This window comes from Colius striatus, chromosome 15 (genome assembly GCF_028858725.1).
Source record: "Colius striatus isolate bColStr4 chromosome 15, bColStr4.1.hap1, whole genome shotgun sequence".
NCBI classification, from domain to species: domain Eukaryota; kingdom Metazoa; phylum Chordata; class Aves; order Coliiformes; family Coliidae; genus Colius; species Colius striatus.
The window spans coordinates 7,119,443-7,143,700 of NC_084773.1; the positions used below are offsets into that span (position 1 = coordinate 7,119,443).

Here is a 24,258-nt window from a genome sequence, read left to right on the forward strand (position 1 = left end):
CACTGCTATCAGAACGGATCTTTTGTGCCGCATAACAACTAGGCAGTAAAGCAAAAGTCACAGGAGTTTAAAGGGGAAGCTCAGCCAAAGGTCACCTGTTTGTCTTAGTTCTTGTTATCTGAGCCTTGAAAAAGGGGGAGAAAGGTGACATGAGCTGACTGTAGCAACAACTGGAAAAGGCTGGCAGGGCTGGGGAAGCCCATCGCCCCTCCACAGCACTCGCCATACAGGGCTGCTTTGCTGCTGGAAAGCAAAGGGTTGGCGGAGATGGGCTCTGGAGCTGCTTGGGCCACTACAAGAAAAAGCTGCTGTCTCAGATCTGAAGCATCGGCTAGACAAAGAGATAGAAAGTGCCCTGTTAATTGCAGTACCCTATTTTATTTACTGCCTTGTCTTTGAAGGTGAATTGTACTACTGTCACGGCTCACCTGTACAGTCACAGTGGTGAGGCAAAGGGTGGCAAGGGGACAGGACATACCAACACCAGGAAATATCCTGGAGTGCCAGAGGAATACACTGCTGCTCCCTGCATGAAGCTTCAGCCATCCAGGAGAGGTGGAGGGAAGGGAGCTCGTACATGTCTTCATTTTCCAGAAGAAGCCTAAAGAAGGAGAAGGATTCAGGAGTGAGAAATCCTGGCAAGCTGGATCCAGCCAGAATCCCAGCAGCAACTTTCTGGGCATCTACAAAGCCATCTCAGTCTCTGACCATTTACATTGGTTCTAGTGTCTTAAGCCACTGTAAGATCTTCAAATCTGTTACTTGAACATACATTAAATCCACATTCAAAATATCTTCGGATACAGGTGGCCCCTGTCTGTCCCTCAACTGTCTCTGCTGTTGCCTGCAGGGGTGGGCGGAGTTCAGCCTTCACTGAACTCATGATTGCGTCAACCCAGCACTCAAAGTGCATGGAGGCCCATCCTAGGAAAACGTCAGCTGAGTTCACAGGAGTGAAGCTGACACCTCTGTGACCTGGAGTTCCCCACTCATGGGGCATGCACCCAGTGCACACACCTGGCAGGGACACTGCTGCACCAACCCTGGCAGGCCTGGCCAGAGCAGGGAATGCTGCACCATCCAGCATCTCTCACCTAGCAAAACAGAAAGGCATTACCAGCCTGGCAGTGCTGGAGGAGCCTGCTTCAAGCACCTCAGCTCTCTCCATTAGGCTGTTTTCCAATCAACATTAATCATTGGAGTGGATCACATTTGGGCTTAACTTTTAAACCTATAAACTTATTGAAGCTTATTGCCCAGCTACAATGCTGGTTGGAAGGAACAGATGTACCTTTCTAGGAGCTGCTTCTGCTGGAAATTCATCCCAGAGTTAGACAAGTCAGACACGTCCAGTGCAGCCCACAGTGGTCAAGCTAACAATGGAAACTTGACATGGTCTCCAGTTCAAAAACTCTCACAGGTCCTCTTCTGGCCAGCACTTCCCTCTTGAACATTTCCTTGTTGATGGCAACAAAGGCTCCATCATCAATCCACCAAATGGAGTAGAACTCATTTCCGTGGGCAGCTTTCCAGAGCTGCTTGAAAAAGGAGAGGTTTCAGTCTCCTCAGAAGTTGGAGTGTCATTTTTGGTCCAGTTATCATCACTCCTGGGATGGAATGAGTCATCTTTTATTATGACTCCACCAGCTTGCCTGAGGAAGAGGAGGAGGAGAGTTCAGCTGGTGACAGCTTCTTTCAACCCATCTAGTCTTATTTGGGCTCAAGCTTTCTTTGGCAACCAGTGTTCTGGCCAGCTGGGCTTAGTCCTGCCAGACACCAACCGAAGGCGGACTGGGACCTGTTGGTGCCAACTGCAGGTTCCCATTGAACATTCTCAAACATCACCATGGGGCTCATGCCACATGGCAGTCACATTGCAGGGTGGCACCCACAGCCTGGCAGAAGGGAGCAGCCAGGGGAGAGGTTGCTGCAAAGCAAGTGCTACTTTTCCCTGCCCAAGGCAGCAGCAGGGGGACCCGAGAGCTCAGCAGGCAGTGGTGCTGTGCAGACAGCTGCAGGCGCTGAGAGGAGCAGGACAGCTGCAGCCTCGGCTATCCCAGGGCCCTCACTTCTGAAGTTTTTGTGATTCACTGGAGAAACATCTTTCAAGCCCTGGCTGCACATTCTTTAAAAGCCATAGGTTGGTGAAAGATCAGCATTTTTCCCTCTGAGCTGCACAGTGGCTTTTGGAAGAGGTCAGCATACAGCTCAGCCCAGCACCAGGACAGCCAAGCTGTGCCCGATATGGGTGTCATCACCTTTGTGACAGCCACCGGGCCCCTCACGCTCCAGGCATGTGGTGGCACGATGTGCTCTGACATTTTGGCATGCTTTCTCCTCAGCACTAGCTGCATTGTGCCCTTCATCCTTTGGGGATCCTGTAGCTCTGGAGGAGTTTAACTGGGAGGAAGATATTTTGCCTTTTGTTTCTTATACTTGACAAGAAAGGAGAAGGGGTGCATGAAGAAATTTGCTCTCTCTAGATTTGAAGACCTGGCAACAGTTTTTTTCCTGAGCCAGCTTCACATATTTGACATAAGCTATATTGACCCAACATCCCAGGCACTACCACAGTACTAACACAGCTCTTTCAGGACAGCATTTAAAGATCTGTGAGCAAGGACTCCTCATCTGCCCTGAGATTTGTCCTGCAGCTGAGAAAGTTTCCTGGTAGCAAACGAACCTTTCAAAAGGGCTATGAATGCTTCTGCCAAGCAAGGGGGAAAGGTTTCCCTTGTTGAAACACATTGCAGCAAGCCTTAGTGTGGTGTAAACCCTTTTCATGCCAGCAGGATCAATGCAAAGAATCCATCTGTGATACCCAGTGTCTTCTCTCTCTGGCTACAGCATTTTGCGAGATGTGTAACAGGGGAAGCTATTTCTAAGGTTACAGAGACCCAGCAAACAGCTGAGAGCCCAAAACAACCCCTGAGCTCACCTCGTTAGCAGTCCCAGGTTACTCTTCTTTAACAATCTAGTTAGATTGATGTCCTAAGTGTCACCTAAGTTTGGAAACAGTGTCAAAAGCAGGCAGGCCACTATTATCCCAATGAATTAAGAGCTTGCCAACAGAGATTCACCAGCAGTAGGACAAGGGACAGTAGAAACATTACTGTATGGTTTATATCTAAGCATGAGTCCCTTAAAATGTTGTAAAAGAGTCTTAATGCTGCATTTAGTGATGGGAAATGGGAGGAGCAGAGGATATTTCACCATCTAGCTTCAGACTTTAGCAAATGGATGTGAATCTTCAACCCAAACTACAGATTCCGCTAACAAGCCAGTTCCTAACATGTTCTGGTCCTTGAAAAGCATCCATGTTCAGCTTTTGGCTTTCACTTTATATCTGGAAAATCCTTAGCCATTTAGGCTTGCTCTGAGGGTGAAGCTCACCAAATGTTCACGCAAGCCAAGGGTCAAGGCCACGCATGCAAGCAATGTGCATTGCTTGGCAACAGGGCAAACCCTTTGGGGTGGAGAGCCAGGACCCAGTGATCACAGCCACCTCTGCCTTCAGGAAGTCACTCGTTCCATTTTCTTATGCAAAAGCAGAAAGGGGAAGAAAGAAGGTTATTATCACAGGAAGATGGACAAGTCAAAGAGAGAGGTGGTATGGCTGCAGTGAGTTTGAGATGAGCTGGTTTGAGTTATCCTGAGCTGTGTAGAAGCCACTGGTCCCAGCAGCATCTCAGGCCTCCAAAGAGTTTATTTTCCACCACAAGTCACCCAGCCTTGCATTTCTTGGTCAAGTTTACTCCCTCTTGGAGAGCAGACACATTCCTCTGCCTCTCAGCTCAATGCCAGGTCACAATGTGCCAGATAGATAAAGCAAGCTCTATCAAGACCAAGAGCATTTTTTGTCTATCACTGTACCTTGACCCATTGTACAAAACCTTTTTTAATCAACTCCTGAAGACGTGGGAGGCAGCTGGAACCTGGGATGTATGGGAGGAAGGGACAGCATAGCAGAGGTTTGAGTATCTTTCTCCAAAAGAGAAAGATCAGAAATGTTAGGCTGAAATCATATGAGGTAAGACAAAGCCCATAAGCCCTGCCAGGAGGATGAGCAATGCAAACAGTGGATGCCTCTATCTGAAGTAGAGATGGTTTTTTCCCAGTTACAGCAGAGGAACATGTTTTAAGTAGCTGGCTTTTGGCCTTCTGTTTTGTTTACCAAACCAAAAGCGATGTCATTTCCTGCTTTACTGAAGAACAGAAGGAAGCATCTGGGAAGGGGAGATGGGACATGCCAAAGTGCAGATCAGCCTAAAGGGACACAGACACGCCCCCTCCTGCACAGCCTGCTGAACACAGACGTATTTATCTACACAGCCTGCTGCCCCAGCTGAATGGAAAATACTTGTTGCACTTTGGCATGACCCAAGTGGCCAGGAGGAGAACAGGAAGATATCACACTCAACTACTCCTCGAGGATTGCTTGCTTCCTTGAATAACCACAACTATTTAGAAGGACCAGATCCTTAGCTGATGTGACCAGACTCCAGCATGGCTGCATTCACACTTGGACTAGGTTCAAGAGCCTAGTTTTCAAGCTTGTGGTAACTTTTAACCTGTGCAAGTAGAAGCAGAAGAGCAGAATGAGGAAGTGATCTACTGAAATTTGTCCTTTATGAGGGACTTCCCTGAAGAACCAGCACAAGAAAGGTGTTGCCTGACCAGACCAGTGCTGCACTAAAGCAGGCACTGGAGAATAACCAAGCACTGGTTCAAGCTGGGTGCTTCCTTCACAGAAGACAGTGCCTCTGCCAAGAGTAGGCAGTGGCTGAACACTGTTATTATTACAGCTGAGGTGCCAGGCCAGTTGTTTCCAAATCTGTTACGTATGTTTCAGTATTTTGTGCTCACTTGAAGAGAGATTGTGTCTGATTTCAGAGGGTAGAATTTCATGCTAAGAGCATCCATTGTTTTGTTGTCCTAATTAAACAGAACAGTCCTCAGCACAAACCTAGTTGTATCACAAAGGTTCATAACTAGAAGGCAGAGGGGAAGGTTCCCACTTGCTAAATCAACTTACTGAATAATTAGGGTTGGCAGCATTTAGTTCTGTCAAATTATTCCAAGGGGAAATTTTCTAATTAGCAAAAGCTTCTTAGAAACTGCACACATAAAGGACTGTCACAGGGAGAGACAGGCTGTTTGATCTGCAACTGTCCTGACCTTCAGGGAAAAAACTCTCCAGCATAACACAGTTGCCATAAATACTTAGACCATGACAAAAGATGTCAGAAATGCAAGCTGTTGACATTACAGGATACTTCGCCAAAATGAAAACTTATGCCTTTCAAACTGTGAGCTGTAAAGCCCAGCAAGTTTCATGACAGCACGATATGCCGTCCTAGAGTTCAGAAGGCAGGAGAGTGCAGCTGACACTGAACACACAATACTCATTTCTTTGAAGGAAGTTAATTTCCAAATTATACAGAACTTTCTAAATCATTGTCAAGTTCTGGATCTAAACCAAGCAAGTTCATAAAAGGCTTAGAGAGATCAATGCAGAATGAGTTCACCATCACTTTCCTATCCTGGGCTGTATCTTCTGGCTCGGGGGATTGCGGGAAGCATAAAGTACACCGGTGTCTTTCCTTAGTTTCTGCTGCTAGCTGGATGGACGTTTGGCCTGACTTGCTTGTCACATGCAGTCAGCAAGAGGCAAGTATTCCAGGCTCAATTTTGTTTGTGTAAAGCAAAGCCTCCTTGTCTAGTGGTGTGGGATTTTACAGGCTGGTTTCTCAAAGTGTCTCATGCATTTGGTTCTTCCTTTTGTCTCTTGTGAGCCTGAGCAGAAGACAGGGTAACACTTCCAAAAGCCACACATCACTGCAGCGGGCTGCTCAGCTTCTTGTTTGTAAAGTATTACAACGAACTGTGCAAACAGTCTAACCTCAGATGAAACAGACATCTTAGATAAATCCCATGCATAGGATTAGTCACACTGATGTTGCAATCATTGGTGTCATGGATAAAAAAGACCCAAAGAAGAGAAGTATGGGAATTTTGCATCACAGCTTATTTACATTTAATTATAAACAAAGACTCCCAACTTTCTTGTGCTGGCCCAACAACTACCCACACCTACCTGTTGCCAGTTAGCTTAGCTTAGGACTATGCTAGAGCACAGAGAGTGTGTTGCCTTGTCCTTTCAACTTCAACCAAACAACAAAAGTGTGATTTTACTGCAACTGTTTTATACACATTTCTTGCACAGTTACAGGAACAAGTCCTTGCTGCTATGAAGATGTACCTTCATCTCATGACATAATTCTAAGGTAAATGTTCCTGGTGCCAATCATACCATAAGCTCTTACGCTCCGTGTTCAGGGTGGTACAGCACCAAACATCATCCCTGAGCTGAGCTGTGGTTGCTCATGGTGATGTGAGCTCTCATGGTGCTTGCTATGTGATTAGACTGTGAAGAGGAGGCTTTAGCAATAAGAAACTGTCTCTAGTAAACTCATGAAATTGTTTTATGTCAAACACAACTTTTACATAACCCTTCCAAAGTGAAGTACAGCTGTGCAGATGTAATGCTCTTACAGCTTTTGACCTAATGCTTTTACGCAATAGCGGAGGTGGAATGATGATACAAAGCTCATGCATGCTAAACCCCTTTTGCAGTAGGAAAATCATATTCCTTACATAGTAAAAGCAACCACAGACAGTTAAGTCATTGGGCTAAAGCAATAAGTCAGGTGGACAAAGAATGGGTGACTACTTACACAGATTGTGCAACTGCTTGGTCTCTGCTACACATACTCAGCCCAAAGCCCAAACACCAATGTCTGTAATAAAAGTGTTATCCTGTATCGATCTGTAGCCATATGCTGTACCTTTTGCGTGCATTCTGTAAATAAACAGTGACTCAGAACTCACCAGAGCAGGAGAAACCCAGGGCAGAGGTTGTAACACAGGCTAAGTCATCACCTTCTCATTGGTCCAAAGATACCATGACACATAATGGGACTGACTGCAGCAGGGTAACTCTGGAGAAGAAGCAACCCTGGATGCTGAGGCTAAATCCTGCCCAGTGCCTTGCCAGGGGCAGAGGCCACAGCAGCTCACCTGCATTCCAGAAGCTCAGTGCATTCCCTCTAACTGGCAACAGCAGCCCTGGCCTGGCCAGCTGTCCAACAACGGTGGGTATTCATGCTATATCCTCACCCAAAAGCATCTCCTTCCCCCAGTGCTGTGTGTGCCATCCCACCCTCCAGATAGCTACACTGAATTAGCACTGGGCAGGTGAAACAAAAGTACTAGAATAAAATAGAAGTACTAGTGAAATAAAAGATCCTAGAGAGAAATGAATGTTTAACCTTTGTCCTATACTACTAGCAAACAGTTGCAGACAATCCAGACATTTTTTCAGCTCACTTGGTTTCTAATTTGTGAGCAACTTTGTTTCCTGTACCATGCAAGGAGCTCCATCAACAGCAGACCTAAGGAAACCTGGTCTTTCATGGATTTAATATAAGGATCATTAGTTTATGCATGTTTGAAGCTTTTTTTTTTCCTCAAGGCTACTACAGTTTGAGTCTGCTTAAACCTCCTTCTTGGTCAGTGTATTGTATGGTCTCTACCCACTGGCTTTGTGGTTTCAGAGATCCCTCTGAGACCTTTAAAAGCTTTACTGTGCTCTGAGGTTTTCACTGGACTGAAGCATGGCCACCATGTCCAAAGCTGCTGTCTGGCAGTCAGCACAACCATGTGCCATCATGAAGTTCAGCTTAAAACAGATGGAAAAGGAAGCCAACATTAAATCATATAATAGCCTGGCAAAAACCCTTTAAAACACAGGAGAATTGCAATATCAAATCTGAAAATGCATCACATCAGAAACTTCTTGTTTGTAGCCTTGTCTCCTCAGTTCTCAGGGATATAGCCTGAACCTCCAAATCAAATGGCTGTAACACTCATGATCTAGCTACCAAACCTTCAGTCCTGGATGTCCAGATAGTGGGGAAGCTCTTTAGTCCAAATCTGCAGTCTTGTTCTTCTCGCAAAAACAGTAGCTTGCCACAACTGCCTAGCATAAACCCTCTTGTCACAGGAGGAGAGTCACTCCTTTATCCTTGCAGCCCGTCACCCTGCAGGACTGCCTGGTACCACTGGAGAAGCAGTAGCTGTGTATAAATGGATGGGTGATTCATGCTGGGACACTGGTCTATTTTCTTGTCCCCCAACACAATCTCACCCAGCACAAGTGAGCTATAAAGTCAGTTCCCTGCCTGGTCTTACTCCAAGCTGCAGTGGCCACACTGGACTGAGCAACTGGAGAGATGAGTGGCTTACTGGAGGCTGTGATCCTTAAGGCTTTAACTGGTTGTAACTAAGCCATCTCATTCCTCTTGGTGAAGGTTTGGTGGGAAGGGTATCTGCCCACTTTTCTTGGCAGTGTCTGAAAATACCATGTGAGCAAGGGTGCAGTGCAGGGACAGGGGGTGCCAGGATCTGCTTGCATGCTGCAGGACAAAGAGGAGAGCCACGCTAAGACCATCCTCCTTATGTCCCAAGATGCACACTCCTCTCCCTGCCCCTCCTCTCCAGAGTAGCAGGGCCCAGCTGTGCTCCTCACTCCAGCCCCGGGGAAACCCAGGTCTGGCCTGGGACCATTGCACCACCCCAGAAGTGGAAGCCAGGATGTGAGCAGGGTTGGGGGCATGTAGGAAAAAACAACTCCAGGCTGCAGTGAGCTCAGCACAGCATGAACAGACAAGGTATTTTACTCCTTCAAGCAAGCTCTACTTTGAGATTCATTCAAATTAAGGTTCATTCATAGGATAATTGAAGTTTGCAAAACAAGTAAGTGGTAGGACAGCTGCTTGCTAGCAGCCCTAATTAGTATTCAAGATCCAGGCTGGTGTTCACTTTAATGACCTTCCATGTGCCAGTACACCTCTTTCACTACCCACAACAGTTTGGCAACAGCTGAGGCTACAGTAACTGTTCAACTGTTGTCTCGTGGTTTGGGTGAAAACCTGTGTTAAATGATATCAAGACTTATCTTGAGATGAGCTCAGCAAAGCCGAGCAGCTGGGAGATGGGCTCTTGCAACAGAAAGCTGTGCAGAGCCTCAGCCCAGGCAGAGCATTGCCAGTATCTCAAGAAGCCCAAGGGCTGCCTAACCTCATTTATTCTCCAGAGCAATACCTGACACTTCCCAAACAGGTGCAAGAACCCCAGCCTGCCTGCATAGGTCCCAACCTACCTTGCAGTACCCCAGGACTGGTTTATGTCTGGCCCATAACACCTGTTACTCCCTCAGGAAAGTATTACTGCTCATTACAACACCAGGTCCCCTCGCCTTGCTTCCCGTTTAAGAACATGAGTTAGATGCTCCATCTTGACAGAGTTATGACCTCAACAACTTCTGAAGACAATGAGACACACAAGTAAACTCAGTTAATCATTGGCTAAAATTGTTCTTTCACAGCCCAATCGTCCTTTAGTTAAGTTTCACAGGCCTGAGCTGATGGGAACAGGAGCTTCTCCCCAGCTGCCACACAATGCAAACCATTCCTGAGTAGCTCTTATTTGCCACCAATCGTGCTGGGAACAGCATTGTGCCCTGTCACACAGTGTATTCCAGTTACAATAACAACAAAAAAAGAAAAAATAGGGCAGTCTTCACAAGGTCTACTTGACTCACCCCTGCTGCTGTGTTCAATATTGTAGGAGAATTGCTCCATTCAAGAGCAATATAGAAAAAGCTTAATGAGGAAAAGCTTGTGATGTGGAAAACTCATCTGCTTCCCTTTAGAGGAGCTTCATGTCTGCCCAGGACAGATGCCCTTGGCATGTATATGGAGATGGCTCATACATACTGAGGGAGCAACTCATTCATAACCACACATTTATGAGACAGTTTCTAAACAAATCCTTCCTCTAAGCAAAGATCACAGGCTATCCTCACCACAAGTACATGACAACTCCAGCATTTTGCTGTCTACAGCAGCCTCATTCTGCAAAGAGTCCCCCAAGCTAATGTGACAATCCCAGCCTCAGGGCACTCATCTCCTGTCTAACTCAGAAAATCTTGTGCTAGGCACAAATCCTACATCTTGAGAAAGACTCCCAAGCTGTCTGTGGTACACTGGCAGATTGCTTGGCAGTGCCTCCAGCTAAGATATATGTTTGCTTGCCTGTTTTCTTCATGCTCTGCTCCATGTGATTGCACAAAGCACTCCAGGAGGAAAAAATGTCATTCTGTTGAAAATGTCATTGCTGTATTGCTTCCTACATTGACTTATCTCTAGACTATCTCGTAGCAGTCTATCTCTAGACTGCTGTGGTGTGATGAGATAAGGAGGACTGCCTTCCCTTGGGTTAGACAGCAGGAGAACCAGGATCCATGAAGAGATCTTCATTCATTAAACAGAAACCACCAAGATCAAGATGCTGAGAAGGGAGCACAGTCCAGTCATGAACAGATGTAAGTGCTTTATCTAGCAGCACAGCAAATGCTGGCTTAAAGTGAAGAGCAAAGGCTACGGGGGCCAGGCACACATCAGACAAAGCAAGTGGCTCTGCAAGAACCTGTATCCTGGGAAAAGGGTCAGTTGCACCTTCAAGTGCAAGAATCTGTGCCTGTAACTGGAGAGGCTTCAAATAGCCTTAGCAAGGGTAAATGCAGTGACAGCACAAGTGCTCAGCAAGAGGTTGCTCAGCCAACCCTGCTACAGTGAGCAGTGATGTGGTGGTGATGGGCATCTGGTGGAGGGACCCAGCAAACAACAAGGCAGACGTGGGCAGAGACCTCTGCTCACTGCACAAACCCCATCCCCAAACACCTTTTCATCACCAAAACTGCAGCATATTGAAATGTCATTACCTAAGGTAACAACGACAAGTTTGTGTTGCCTCACCTTGATTACTAGTGAAGACTGGGAGTGATTTCAGCCTCTCCTGTCTAGCCTGTCTGTCTCAAAAACATAGCATTTCTACACGTTTTGAAGGGACAGAGAAATCCCCCAGCGAGAGGTAAGGAGGGGAGACACATTTGTGCTCCTGCAAATGAAAGGCTGCAGCACTCTACCTGTTTGCTGGCTGGCCAGCAAACACACATAAACACACACTTTCCCAAGTGAGAAGCGGCCGAGGCACAGGATATCTCCAGCCCAGCTAATCTTTAGGGAATTTGAGACAGAAGTGAGGATAGTAAGGGATATTAAGAGTTACTGTATCAGAGGCAAGTATGAGTGAAGCTGGACTTCACCACACCTCTTCTCATTCACAGAGTAATTTGTCTCTTGCTTAGGTTACAGTCAGAAGTTTGTGCTAAGGACTTTCCCTTTTCTTGGTGGGTATCACAAGGTGTCAGCTCTGCTACGAGCAAAGTGGAGCAGCCCCAGAGTAACGGCATTGGCACAAAACTGAGATGAATTTTGGTTTGGGTCCCAGTTTTAATTTTGGCATCTAGAGGCATTTTCTTGTTCTGTGTCCCCTTTTTGCCCCAGGAGAACAGTCTTGTCTCCCAGCAGGGACTGCTCCATCAGCATATGTGGCATAGGCCTCTGCTGTGCAGACACACCACCAAGGTAAGATCGGCAGAAACAATCTCCCAATTGCCCAAGCCAAGCCCAAGAAAGTCATTAAAGGGCAAAGAAACCCTGACAACTCAAGTTTCTATTGTCTACCTTAATGCACTGTTCCTCCATCACAGGGCACACTGGATGTGCTTGCTTTTAGAGTACTGCACATCCCTCCAGCTGCAGTTTCCCCTCTTCCACTGCTCTGCCCAGTGTTTAAGAGTAACGGGCCACGCTGCCTGCTACCTCCCCCAGGGCAACTTTCCCTCCTTTTCCAGAAAAAATAGCTGTTCAGTAGAGGAGCCCTACTAGATTTCTTCTACTTTGAAACTGTTCTTTCCTTCCAACTGATGATGACCTACATAATAAGCAGGTCACTGGAACACAAGAGGAGAGAAGCCAATGCATGTGCTTCTGAGGACAAAGGGAAGCGCTGTTTCCCAGGGTCCCGCTCAACAGCCTCCTTCATGCTCTTCCTGCCTGAAATCAGCAGGAGCTGCTGGGATCCCACTGGGGCCATGATCACACCCTGGGCAGAACATCAGGCTAGTTTAGGGCCAGCTCCAAGGGGAGCTTCAGGAACATAAACTCACCCCACGTGAACAGTAAACATGCCACGTGCAGCCTCTGCGCAGAAGGCTGTTCTCCCTAGTAACAAGCAATAGAACAAGAGGAAACGGCCTCAAGTTGCACCAGGGGAGGAATTTCTTTACTGAAAGGGCTGTCAGGCATTGGAAGCAGCTGCCCAGGGAGGTGCTGGAGTCACCATCCCTGGAGGGGTTCAGAGATGGGTGGATGTTGCACTTGGGGAAATCGGCTAGTGGTTGATGGGGCTGGGACAAAGGCTGGACTCAATGATCTCTCCCAGCTGAAACAATTCTATTGAGTCTGTGATTCTATCACATCCAGCTGTGCTGAGATTCAATGCACCAGTCAGGGCCAGCTCCCATCAAACATGCAGAAAAGGGAGGGAAGGAGAGAGCAGGAAGATGTGAAGAAGACAAGTCCCCACCATGATCCCTGTGGTGCAACCCTCTCAAGCCAAAGGAAGGACCCTCTTGTCCTGCAGGTCTGCAGACCACAGGAATATGAGACCAAGTTATTCTCAGATAGAAGAGTGCCCTACCTGAAAATCTGGCAGGGTTAGAAGAGCTAGAACTCAATTTACTTCTCAGGCTCTAGTCATTTCTGCTTCTTTATGGGGAGTACTGCTAAAGGTTTGCTACAGTGAAGTACAAACTGGAAACGAGAAGGATTTGGGTGGCCAAGAGAAGAGAGACCCTCCCTTAGCATCAGTATGGTTTAAGGCATGGCAGCACAAAACAGGACTGTCTCTAGATGTTGTCTCCAGCACTATTCTCTCTCATCTAGTAGCTGATCTCTCCCCATCTTCAGCCCCACCTCCCAAAGAGGCAACACTGTGAAAGATAGAGGCCAGCATATCTAATCCCCACACTGACTGGTGTGCTGCAAGCAGGAAGCAGCTACTTACCCCAGGGTAAAGAAAGAATCTATTAGAGAAATTAATGTAACCTGATCCTGGCTGGGGCTCAGAGTCAGTCCCAGAAGGATATATGGAACGAGTAACCAGAGCAGACAAGGGTAAGAAGCTCTCTTAAACAGCCTGATGGCTCAGAGAGCTTCAGTAACAATAGTGCCAGTCTGGTAACTAGGTCACAGTTTATGATCTTTAATTAATCCTGAAGAGACCTCATCTGCCACAGGGAACATGACAGATAAGGCAGCTCATTAAGCCCAGAAGCAGGACAGGGGTAATGCCAGACCTTAGCCTAGCCCCAAGAGGTTTGGGGATAGAGTCTTGTTTGGCAGCAGCAGCTCCTTTGTCCAAGCTGTTCTCTGCCAAGCTTTATGACAGCAGACACACCAGGTTCTCCCTATCTCTTCTGAGAAAGCAGTAGCAACCCAGAGCCTGTTCATTAACCATTGCCCAAACCACACTGACATGAACCACAAAAAAAAAAAGAGAGATAGGGTCAAAAACAGCCCAGGGGCAGGCAGACATGAGGCTTCAGCAGAGGAGTCATACTGAGCCCTGGCTCCCTGCTCTTCTGCCCCACACCGTTCTGTGCCAGTGTGATATCCAAGCTGCTTCTTCCCCTGGCTTCTCTGGGAAAAGGTAAGAGAGAAACCAGCTTCTCCATGTGCACTGCCTCAGCTTGCATAGAGGGTTAAATCAACACACTGGGCAGGCAGTCACAGCCCTGAGACACAGTGCTGCAAAGGAGCATCAAGGCCAGTGGAGAAAGGGCCTGACACTGCAGCTGAAGTTAGGAGAGGCCATGTGCTGGCAATGGCAGATCGTTCACTTGGTAGAATGACCTGTCACTGACCATGACAGTGGAGAGCCCAGTTGAGGGCAAGGGCATGGATGGCTGACATCTGGGAGAACAGTCTAGGAGCATGTGAACTGCCCTAGTCTCCACAGCCAGCTGACTTTTGCATCTACGCATGATCACTCTGAGTGTCTTGATCTGCTTAAATCCATTGCTGACAGGGAGATAAGATGAGATTATGTTGATCTGAGTTTTCAAGCCCTGCTTCTGTTACCTGAGCAATTAAATAGCAGCCACCATCAGCAAAACCTAACAGGGCTCCTGAGGACTCAGCACACAGCAGGAGCATTAAAAATAGTTGTTTCAAAGGAGAGATGTGTGACTAAAAGCCTTAAACTGACAACTGTGGAGAGATGGAGCAGCTTAGTACTAAAGCCATGTCTCCAGAGCCCCTTATTAAGGTGTCACTTGTGCTTACTACCACCCCCAAAGGCACTGTATTCAGCAACATGCACAACTGACAGCACAGCATACAATTAAACCAGAACAAGTAGCAAGGAGAAAAGCTGCCAAATAAACATAAAACAGTATTTCTACCCTAGGAAACCTTGAACAGCAGAGCAATCAAACTCTGGGCATATGGACCATCACCTTACACAGGCACTGTTCTCCCTCATCCAAGCACAGCTGGGTGAGGGACTGCACCACTGAGAGATCACTCCATGAAAACTAGGTCACTATCTATCAAGCCCAGGAGACAGTGCAAGGACTTTGGGAAGGATGTACTGAAACTACTTCTTCCAATTAAAATACAAGCTTAGGAAGCAGCTTTAGTTTATTCACTCTTGTAACTGGAGCTTTAAATCTCAATTACTTGCTCAATATCTCATCACCTTTCATAGTAAGTACTGAAAGAGTTTGTGCTGGGGAGACAGGCAGTTTTGGGAACCAAGCTAAAACAAACACAGGAAAGGTTACCACCTGTCTGTGACAGTAGTACAGAAGGTAGTAGCAGTACAGAGAGCACAAGTAGCACAGAGCAATCCATGGTGCCAAAAGCTCACAAGGGAACCCAGAGCTTGCCCCCTTCATTCACCCACAGAAGAGCAGCACAACTTGTTTGCTGTGCCAAGCACCAGCTGTCCCTTCTCCAGTCAAAGTGCAAGACCAGGTGCTGCACAAGCCCTGAAGATCCTTCTGGATTTCAGCCCTAGATAGCACAAGGATTTGCACACCTTCGTGTGGTAGCACTGTTGGTTCTCATTTTGTGGCTGAAGTGTTGGCTGCCCTCCTTCCAGGTAGCCCAGCTGCCACTAGAGTCTCATTCCTGCTGCAAGTTGCACAGGATTAACATCTGCTTCACATCTTAGAGCCTTACCTAGTAAGTGTGTGTTGCCCAGCATGACCTCTCTCCCCAGAATTGCTTCTTCCAAGACATTATTGCCCCACAACATGCAGCTTGGCAAAAAAGCTCACACCTACTCAGACACAGAGATTGCTCAGTACACTCCATCAGAGGCAGAAGAATTAACCTTTGAGTAGTGAATGGGCTGGGGAAAAACACTGCAGGGCAACCCAACCACCTCTGAAATAATACTCACTGAAACAACACATGCCAACTGGGCTGCATTTGCAGACTTCAACATTCCTAACAACAGTAATAAAAAAATACAAAACTACAAAAGGGCTTTTGGGGAAACAGTTCAGCCACGGCTTAAACCTGAGCATCCCAGCAGTAGCCTTGTGTGGCATGGAGCTGCTCTGAAAGTTTGCTGGTACAACTGATGGCTGAAGAGAATCAGTTACCCTTCACCCCAAATTACCTCTCCACTTAGCCACCACCCTTCCACACCATATTCTCCCACTAACACATTATCAAATTTTACACCAGATAAAAGATGCAACTTTCTGAGGACATGAACTCTTAATTGCTTTTTCAAGTTAAACTTCCAAACAGAGATTTGTTGAGACTACAAGTCTTTAGAAGTCGAGACTGGAAGTACTGAAGAAAAACCAAACCATCATAACTGTACTCTAGGAGCTTGTGGGATGGCTGCAGGAATTTTTGGGAAAAGTGCTGAAACTTGCAAGTCTGAAAAGACTAGATGTGCTAATGTATATAAAAGCTCCATAAGATTAGCAGAGCTCTATATAAAACCACAGCACACAGCTCAATCCCATGAGCCATCAGTAATGCTAAGCCAGCAATAAGCCTCTGCTCTCCCATGTTCTTACAATCAGTTTGACATGAGAAACTGGGCACAGAAGTAAAGAGAATGAGTAAACCTTGGATTTGTATTTTTGCCATTTCAGTCTTAATTTCTCAGCTGGTCCCTTTCAACTTTTTTGTTATGCAATGTTTGCACTTTCATCTCTTTCTAGGACATTCCCTAGAATCAGTGTTTATCTTCTTTACCCAGGGCTGGGACAATGTGCATTTCCAAGAGAAAGCACATGCATCTCACCTGATTAAGTGGAGAGATTCCTGAAAAGAAAACATTAGAGATTCTAGGTTCTTTACCACATCTCCTGGACATATCAGAGCAATACATTTTCCAACCATTATCAGCACCCCAAGCTAACACCTGACAAGACTAGGTTTGCTCAGCACACCAAGCCAGAAACAACTCCTTCTGTTGAGTCCTCTAGCCCCGTAGACCCCAGCTGGAATAGTGTTCAAAGCAGCTGCAGAACCATCAGGTCAAATAAACTACATGCAGAAAAGGCTGCCAGCAGGGTCACAGTACCCCAAGAAACCTCCCATCCCAGCTGTCCTGGCTGGTCCTCACTTGTACTGCCCCTGGTACCACCTGTGCTGCTTGGCAGAGTAGCCAGGAGCCTTGGAAGCAGGGTCCAGAGCTTTGTGTGGTTTAGTCTGTGAGACACTGCACACAGAGTGCTTGCCAGCTTTTTGAAGAGTTCACTACAAAGGGAAACAAGGAATGCAAACCTCACACACTGCAGTAATCTTCATATTTCACAGAGTTTCTCTAGTCTGCAGCTCCCAAGTTCACATTTGGAGATATGATGTGCTAATTTCCACCCTCAAGATTTCAGCACCGGCCCCTTCTTCCCCATTACTGACACCCTTCTTATTTGAATACCTTATCACCACCCTCTAACTTTATCTATAATCTTTAGAGCATGAGAAGGAATAATATAGCTTGCATCTCTAAGGTTAAGCAACAAGAGCTATTGCAAAACAGCACAGCAAAGCAAGTGGGCAGATGCACCTACACTTACAGTGGAGGATGGAAAGATTTTCAGAGGAAGGAGTTGGACACCAAGAAGGCTGTGGCTCATCCTTCTGGCTTTCTGTTGTGGCACACATGCCAGTGTTACTCTCCTGCCACTCCCAGGAGTGGGGGGGTTGGCCCAGTGATGTTTCATACCCCATTACCACACACTTTGATGCTATTTTCACGTTTGGAACATCTCCACTTCCATGTGAGGCATTCTTCTGCCTACTGCTTGACCACTTCCCTCTCAACCCTTTGGACTGTTTCTTGCAAGATCATTCTAATTGACTACATAACTATAGCAACTAATATTAACTATAACAGATTATTTAACTAGAAAGTTTCTCTGGCCATGGATGCTTTACACTTCCCTCTGTTTATTGCTTGCTTTCTGCAAGACAGTTCTTAAGACTGCCTCAAGACCAACAATATCTAATGCTATGGAATAGCTGGATAAGAAGAAAAGCCAGTCAGGTAACAGAAGAGTTCTGTTGCCTCATTCATGGGATAACACCCACACAGGAATTCTCAGCTTGGGTCTAGTCAGGAAGGGGATTGTCCCACACTTCCTCGTGTCATCAGTAGGTGTTACATTCTGAAATGTTTCTCTTTCACTGAAATATTGATCCTTGCAGAAGAGCCTTTGCTGAAACAAACCACAAGAACTAGCCTTGCTTTGAGGTGTACTGTACCTACACGAGACATTTTAAGGTGACAGCCTTCTGAGATCCTATCGTTTTCACCCTCCCAATAAAGATCAGAGGCTTTCACAGGATGCCTTTATCCCTGTTTCCAGGCTAAAAAGGAAATCTTATTTGTATTGCTACACCTGGGAAAAGAAAGGTAGCGTGTACAGCAAGAAACAGTACTGAATAAAAACCTGTCTAGTCAGGGAAAGTCCATTTTTACAGGCAAAACTACATCAATTTACACAAAAGATTTAACTTCTCATGCCAAAGTGAGTCAGAGGTAACTGGGGCAGAGTGAGGGCACTCGAATATGTTGCTGCCTTGACAGGCCCATGGGATGGGTATACAAGTCGGAAAAATGGGGGGGTTGTTGTGGTTTAACCCCAGCAGGCAGCTAACCCTCGCACAGCCACTCACCTGCTCCTCCCAGCAGGATGAGGGGAGAATCAGAAGGGTCAAAGTGCAAAAGCTTGTAGGTTGAGATAAAGACCATTTAATAATTTTTTAAAGAGAGAAAAAAAAAAACAACAAAGAGAAAAGAAACAAACCAAGAAGAATAAGTGATGCAAAAGAAAACAGTTGCTCACCACCAACTGACCGTGCCCAGTTAAGCCACTGATCAGTGGCAGTCCCAGCCAAATTTCAGCCCCCAGTTTTACTGCTGAGCTTGATGTCATATGGTGTGAGATATCCCTTTGGTCAGCTGGGGTTGTCCTCTCAGAACTTGTCCTACACCCACAGCCCACTCCTTGGCAAGGCAGTGACAAGCAGAAAAGCCCTTGAAACTGTGCAAGCCCTGCTTAGCAATGACCAAAACATCCCCGTATTAACAACACCGGTTCCAGCACAAATCCAAAACACAGTTCCATACCAGCTTCTATGAAGAAAATTATAACTCTAACCCAGCCAAACCCAGTATATTTTTACAGGAAGAGAAGAACAAGGTATGCCCTTGATTTCTAGCCATCTTCTGCTTAACAGGCAAGTCCCCACATTGCCATTGCTTCAAAAGAGACAGCTCACAGCATTTTTGCTGGGGGTTGATTCTTTGTTTTCAAGGACTTCTCCCACACTCCTGCTAATGCCCACACTAACACAGATATGAGCTTACTAGAGCTACCTGGTGTAGCAAAGACTCTTTACTATATAAACATGACTTGAGTGTGGCCTGGAGTGTTTAAATTTAGATGAAGAAGAGACACCTACCTTTTTCTCTCCTTCATCAGCTGTCCCTCCTACATAGAGAGGAGCAGGCAATCGACTTAATTCCTTTCTGGAAACTTCAGTTGCAGAGAATTACAGAGAGCTCTGACTTCAGATCTAAATCTTTTCCTCACCCTCTCACATCTTCACATGGGATGCCCTCAGATTCTTTTTCTAAGGTGCTTCTGCTCTCTGCTGACCATGTGGAGAGATCAAGCCCCTAAACTGGACATAGAAGGTGGTGTCTCTGCCTGAGTAGCTAACGAAGGGAAACAAGGGCTGAGATATGCAAGAAAAATGACAGGCTGAAGCCCAGCAACAATCCCAACTAAAGATATACTGGTTGTAGTCTACTGGTTCTCTCAAAGAGAAGGGGAAAAGCAAGGGTGTGAATGCAAATCACTGGAACTGCAGCAAAGCTCACAGTAGCTGGAAGGACTCAGGTATCATTTCCTGCCACAAAGCAACACAAACTCAAGGATGCAAGACTAACAAAAAAAGGCTATTGCGTGATTTTCCACATCTGAAACAACTGTGAGGGTGATATCCTGCAATTAAGATAAACCACTGCTGGAAGCAATCATCAGATGGGCTGCAGATTGCAGAGGCCTGGCGTGGGAGTGGTGCTGTTCAGCAGAAGGGCAGGGTACCTTGTACGAGGGTGGCAACATTTTCTGCTATTCAGACTGAGCATGAGTCATACCCCTGTAATGGGACTTTACCAAGAGACTAAACTCTTCTGCAGCACCTTGGGCCTGGCAGAGAGGCAGAAGTGTCCTGATCCAACACCCTCATGAACGCTCACCAGCAGCTCATGAATTTTAAGAGATAGCCATTCCAATGGGGAGAAAAACAACTCAGTGCTTGTTTGTGTGAGATGGAGTAAGGAGCTTGCCTGGACTGCATCTGTGAAACAGGGGTGCTGCTCAGTCACCCTGCAACAGGTCACACATGCCTCAGCATTCAGCAGCTCCTCTGGTTTGGTCAAATCTCTGTTGATTAGAGAGTCTTATAAAGAAATGAGATTCCCTGTTCTCTCATGTCAGTGTCAAGAAGACACTGGATCCAAATGAAAAAAAAAATCAGCTGAAGAAATTCAGCATGGGAAGAATTTTCACTATGCAGCTACTATCAAAACCCTCACATTTTGCCTTAAAAGGTAAAATACGTTCTGTCTAAGAACTGCCGGTCTCGGGAGTGGAGGTGGACATTCTCAGATCTAAGCCTGGAATTTGAGTTTGGATTAAATCCAGATGTCAGGATCATATCCATTCCCTTGGAAAATTCAGATCTCAATATAGACAGTGGCTTGTGCGTGGGGAGGGGAAATTGTTTTTCTAGCTTGCCCTCTCGTGACACTGACTGGGTGGGAAAAAATTAGGAATATGTGCAGCTCTGATTTCATAAGTGGGCAAAAGGGATTCAGTATTGCTAATGGTCCAGTGAAATGCTTTCATTTGGACAGGCTGAGTGCAGAAGGGCTTCAACTCTTGTTTTTCTGCTGAAGCATCTAAATGCTCTCTTAAAAGCAAAAAAAATCATTACAATTCTGTGAAAGGAGCTAACTGCTGACAGATGGGAGGCTGAAGGAAGGCTACAAACCAGTGAATCCTTCCAGGAATATTGGGGGAAATGTGCTTGAGAGAAGAGGGATGGAAGTATTGAAGGTAACTTATATGCCTATATGATAAACCATTAACATGGACACAGATCATTTTCATAGATATCTGCAGAAATCAACCTGAACCTGTGGTAGGGGATTTTTTTTTCCCCATTTCAATTTGTACATGGGAAGCACTTTCTGTGGCTTCTCATCCACCTCCCAAACTCTTGGAATTTAACCTTTTTTCCTTCCCCTCTTGCAAAGTATTGACCAAAGAAATGGAGAAATCATCAGAATGGAATGAGCTTTAAAACTAAACTCAGCAGAGGCTCTCAGACAGCCCAGTCTTCCCTTCCCCTGCCACTGCTGCACATGGGCCTTTCAGGCATATCGAGCTTCCTCTGATGAATCCATCTGGCACACAGTATCTTGGGTACCAGCTCCAAAGACTGCTCCAAAAAACAGTCACAGCTAGGAACCACTAACCTTCTGACCTACACTTTGTCATGGCCAGCTCAATGAATTCCTTCTCACATCAATGTCATCCCCTCAGCTTAAACCAGTTTGTCCTTTATTACATATTTCTCTGTCCTTTACACATTCACAGGCACTCATTGCTTCTCCCCTGACAGTGGTACCTGCTGTCTCTCTCCAGCCAGGCTACAAAAGCCTGCTTTCTCTCTCAGGACAGGCTCCCTGTTCCCCCATTGGCTGCTGAGGTACAGTCCCTTGTCACAGTCTGAAGTCTTCCTTCTGGAGTGTGGCAAACAGCATTTGTGTGGTACTTCCTGGTAGTTTCTCCCGAACCCTGTAGGATGAGAGTAATACATCTTTAAATCAATTAACATCTTTAAATACCATTTAATTAATCCACTGAAGCCCTAAGAAATTTTAATTACTGGCAGCTTTATTAGTATTTATTTCACTTTCAACATGTAAGCTCTGGCAATACTTTCAAAGAGAGGAAGCTGGCAGAGCAGTTGACAGCACGCCCTTTTCCCCTGACTCTTTCCTGCTCTGTTGGCCCCTGAGCTCACAGCCATCTCTGTGCACTGACAAGGACATGTTCCTTCAGCAGATGAGCTTCAAGTGGATGTCATTCTGTCGCTCTTTAGCTCTGCGCAATTCCTATCATGGACAAGGTTAAGTAAACTCACCAAAATCAAGCTCTAAAGAAGCGTTACTGCTGTGCCTGATTAATAGCACAGACTGTAGGGAAGTCTGACAGGAAAGCCAAGAATCCTGCCTCACTTGTAGATCTCCTTATCATAGCCAAGGTCACTGTGTCTCAGCTGCCAACCTTGAATGATGTGCGTGACAAACAGATGCTCTTTGGGCTTCAGACTACACACACACGTCTGAGTACAGAACTACGAGTCGCTGAATTCCAGCAACACACCAAAGTACTTTACCCCCCAGCCTTGCTACATGGTAAGATGCTGTTAAGATTATGAGGATAAAGATGGATTATTGGATTTTTGTTGGATTGGCTCTGCTGTGGCAGGTGTCCATGCAGAAGAGCTCTGTGGCCTGGTGCAGTACTCTGCCAGCGTATTTGCACAACACTTTTCTCTGGGGCCTCTTACAACAAGACACGCATTCTTTCTGTCCCCCTTAAGTATCAGTGGTCAATTAATAAGGGAAGAATATGAGAAGGAAAAATACTACCAACATACTACAGATCAAGCATATGGGACTTGATCTCTGTTGCTAAAACTGAAATTAATCCCAGGAGTACTGGAAGGATCCCTTAGGTTCAGGCACATTAACTCTGTGCTCTGAGGACACTTCGTCAGGTGCCTACGTTGTCAAACGTTGTGGTATGTTCTTCTTTAAAGTAACAGATAGAGAGCTTCAGGGTAGGCAGTTGGTGGGGACAGTAGTAAACTGAAACACAAATTAGGTGTCTTCATACTTCAAATGCTAATTAATTATTATGTATCTGAGGCATCTAAGACTAAGTGAAAGCCAGCTGTGAGTACTTTCCACAAGCAAACTGAACTCACAATTCGAAACACTGTCCTGATATTACAAAATGACAAAGACTCTTGCTATATAACTGCTATACAGGCTCAGGTCAGATTTTACAGCCTTAGTTTACTCATTTTTTTCCAGAACAAATTAAAACTAGCAGATATCTACTGTTAATGATGCTGACTGATGAAAGGCTGTTTCTTAATGGCAACTTTTGCATTACAGTTCTGGAATAATGAATGGAATTGTTTAAGATCTAACCATCAAGACTTACTAAACAATGGGGTTTTTTTAAATTCCAAATAAGCAAAAAGTGAATTGTGTTTGAAAAACACAGTTAGCCCTACTAAAACCCAAATCCCATGCCTCTGCCTTGTAAAGTCTTACCTACTTTTTCCAGGGCCTCACAAAGAGTATGTGAGGGTAGAAATCTGTCCCGTTTTCTACCTCAGAACTTAGTAACACGCTGGAGTTGACAGCAAGTCTGCAATTTCATTATGGCTTAAGGTTACCTTTCTCTTGATCTTCTTACTCAGATCCCAAGGTTTACATGCTGCCGCCAGAATCCTCAAAGCCAGTCAGTGATGAAGAGAGGAGGGTCAGGCAAATATCTTGCTGGTCTTCCCCGTGCCCTCCAATAGAAGTTACCTAATTTGCAACATGTAAATACTGACCAATACTTTCTGACTGCCTTTTCTATTCAAACAAGTTCAGCAGACACAGCCCTACATAGGTTTGTACTTCCCTAATCACTCTACTAGAAACACCATCTAGTAACTACACGTGAGACATGAGTCAAGCAGGAGCAAGCTTTAAAATACCTCTCCTCAAAACTCTGTACCTGTTACAAAAACTGCTCTTCCCTCAAAGTGCCCGAACCAGCTCTCAGCTGGCTGAAGGGTGTGAGGCTGAGACACAGTACTCTGCCTGAACCCAGACTTTGTGAAATCACTGTTTCGCAAGATGAGGGGGAAAAAATGCATTGTCATCTTTATTCTGCCATCTCTCCACACTTCAGCAGTTAGTACACAGTAACTGGAATTAGTACTACTCTAGCTTGGATGACCAGACGTATAAGGAGTGCTCCTTGTATCATCACCCACCTGTAACACTCTTTTAAAGAAATGAACATTAACAGCCATAGCAAACCAGAGAATGCAGGATTCAATTTTACCTGCTGCTGTAATTCTCACAGGAGCCTTATTTATCTTCCAAGACCTGGGCCGTGGTGGAAGTCTGAGCAGCACCAATAAACTGCTCAGATTCCTACTGGCGAGAGGCTATGTGACGGGCTCGGCATCCCAGCACCACCTGTGGCACTAGCTGCTGCTTTCTGAGCAAGGACTCTCTAGGGAGTCTGGTGTGTTTAAGGAAGAAAGCTACACAGGACGCGGCTGACCAGCGCTGGATTTCCCCGCTCGGCTGACTGAGAGCTTGTGTTTTCCAATGAAGGGGAGCACTAGGAACCCTCAAACCTCCTCTCTTGGGACTAAGGCACTCCCATACTTCTGGGAAACAAGCGTTGCACAAGCTGAGGCCGAGGGGAAACCCAGAGCAGGGCACTGCCCGCCTCTTCCCGTGCGAGCCCTGTCCCCATGCGGGCCGCTCCCTCACAGTCCCCGGGGCCGGCTGCCCCGTCAGCCCCCTCACACACCTCTGGCAGCTATCCAGGCTCCTCCGTGCCCTCAGGAGACTCCGGGAGCCGTTCAGCCC

The 24,258-nt window shown here is 46.1% G+C and overlaps 1 protein-coding gene across 5 annotated transcripts in view; it reads right to left on the bottom strand.

Moving 5' to 3' along the window:
• Positions 1 to 23,819, bottom strand: part of POC1A (POC1 centriolar protein A) — a 78,933-nt gene extending 55,114 nt beyond the window's left edge. Inside the window, exons 1-3 of one of the 5 annotated variants that reach the window (XM_062008392.1) lie at positions 21,210 to 21,295; positions 1,292 to 1,535; positions 479 to 601 (exon numbers count right to left, since the gene is read on the bottom strand). In XM_062008392.1, the coding sequence (XP_061864376.1) occupies positions 479 to 532 (54 nt within the window). In that variant the 5' untranslated portion in view covers positions 533 to 601; positions 1,292 to 1,535; positions 21,210 to 21,295. Of the gene's footprint in view, positions 1 to 428; positions 602 to 772; positions 794 to 1,017; positions 1,048 to 1,291; positions 1,536 to 21,209; positions 21,380 to 23,719 lie in introns of those variants that run through there. The other 4 variants (XM_062008395.1, XM_062008390.1, XM_062008391.1 and 1 more) reach the window with 4 other exon arrangements.
• Positions 23,820 to 24,258: the final 439 nt, after the last annotated feature.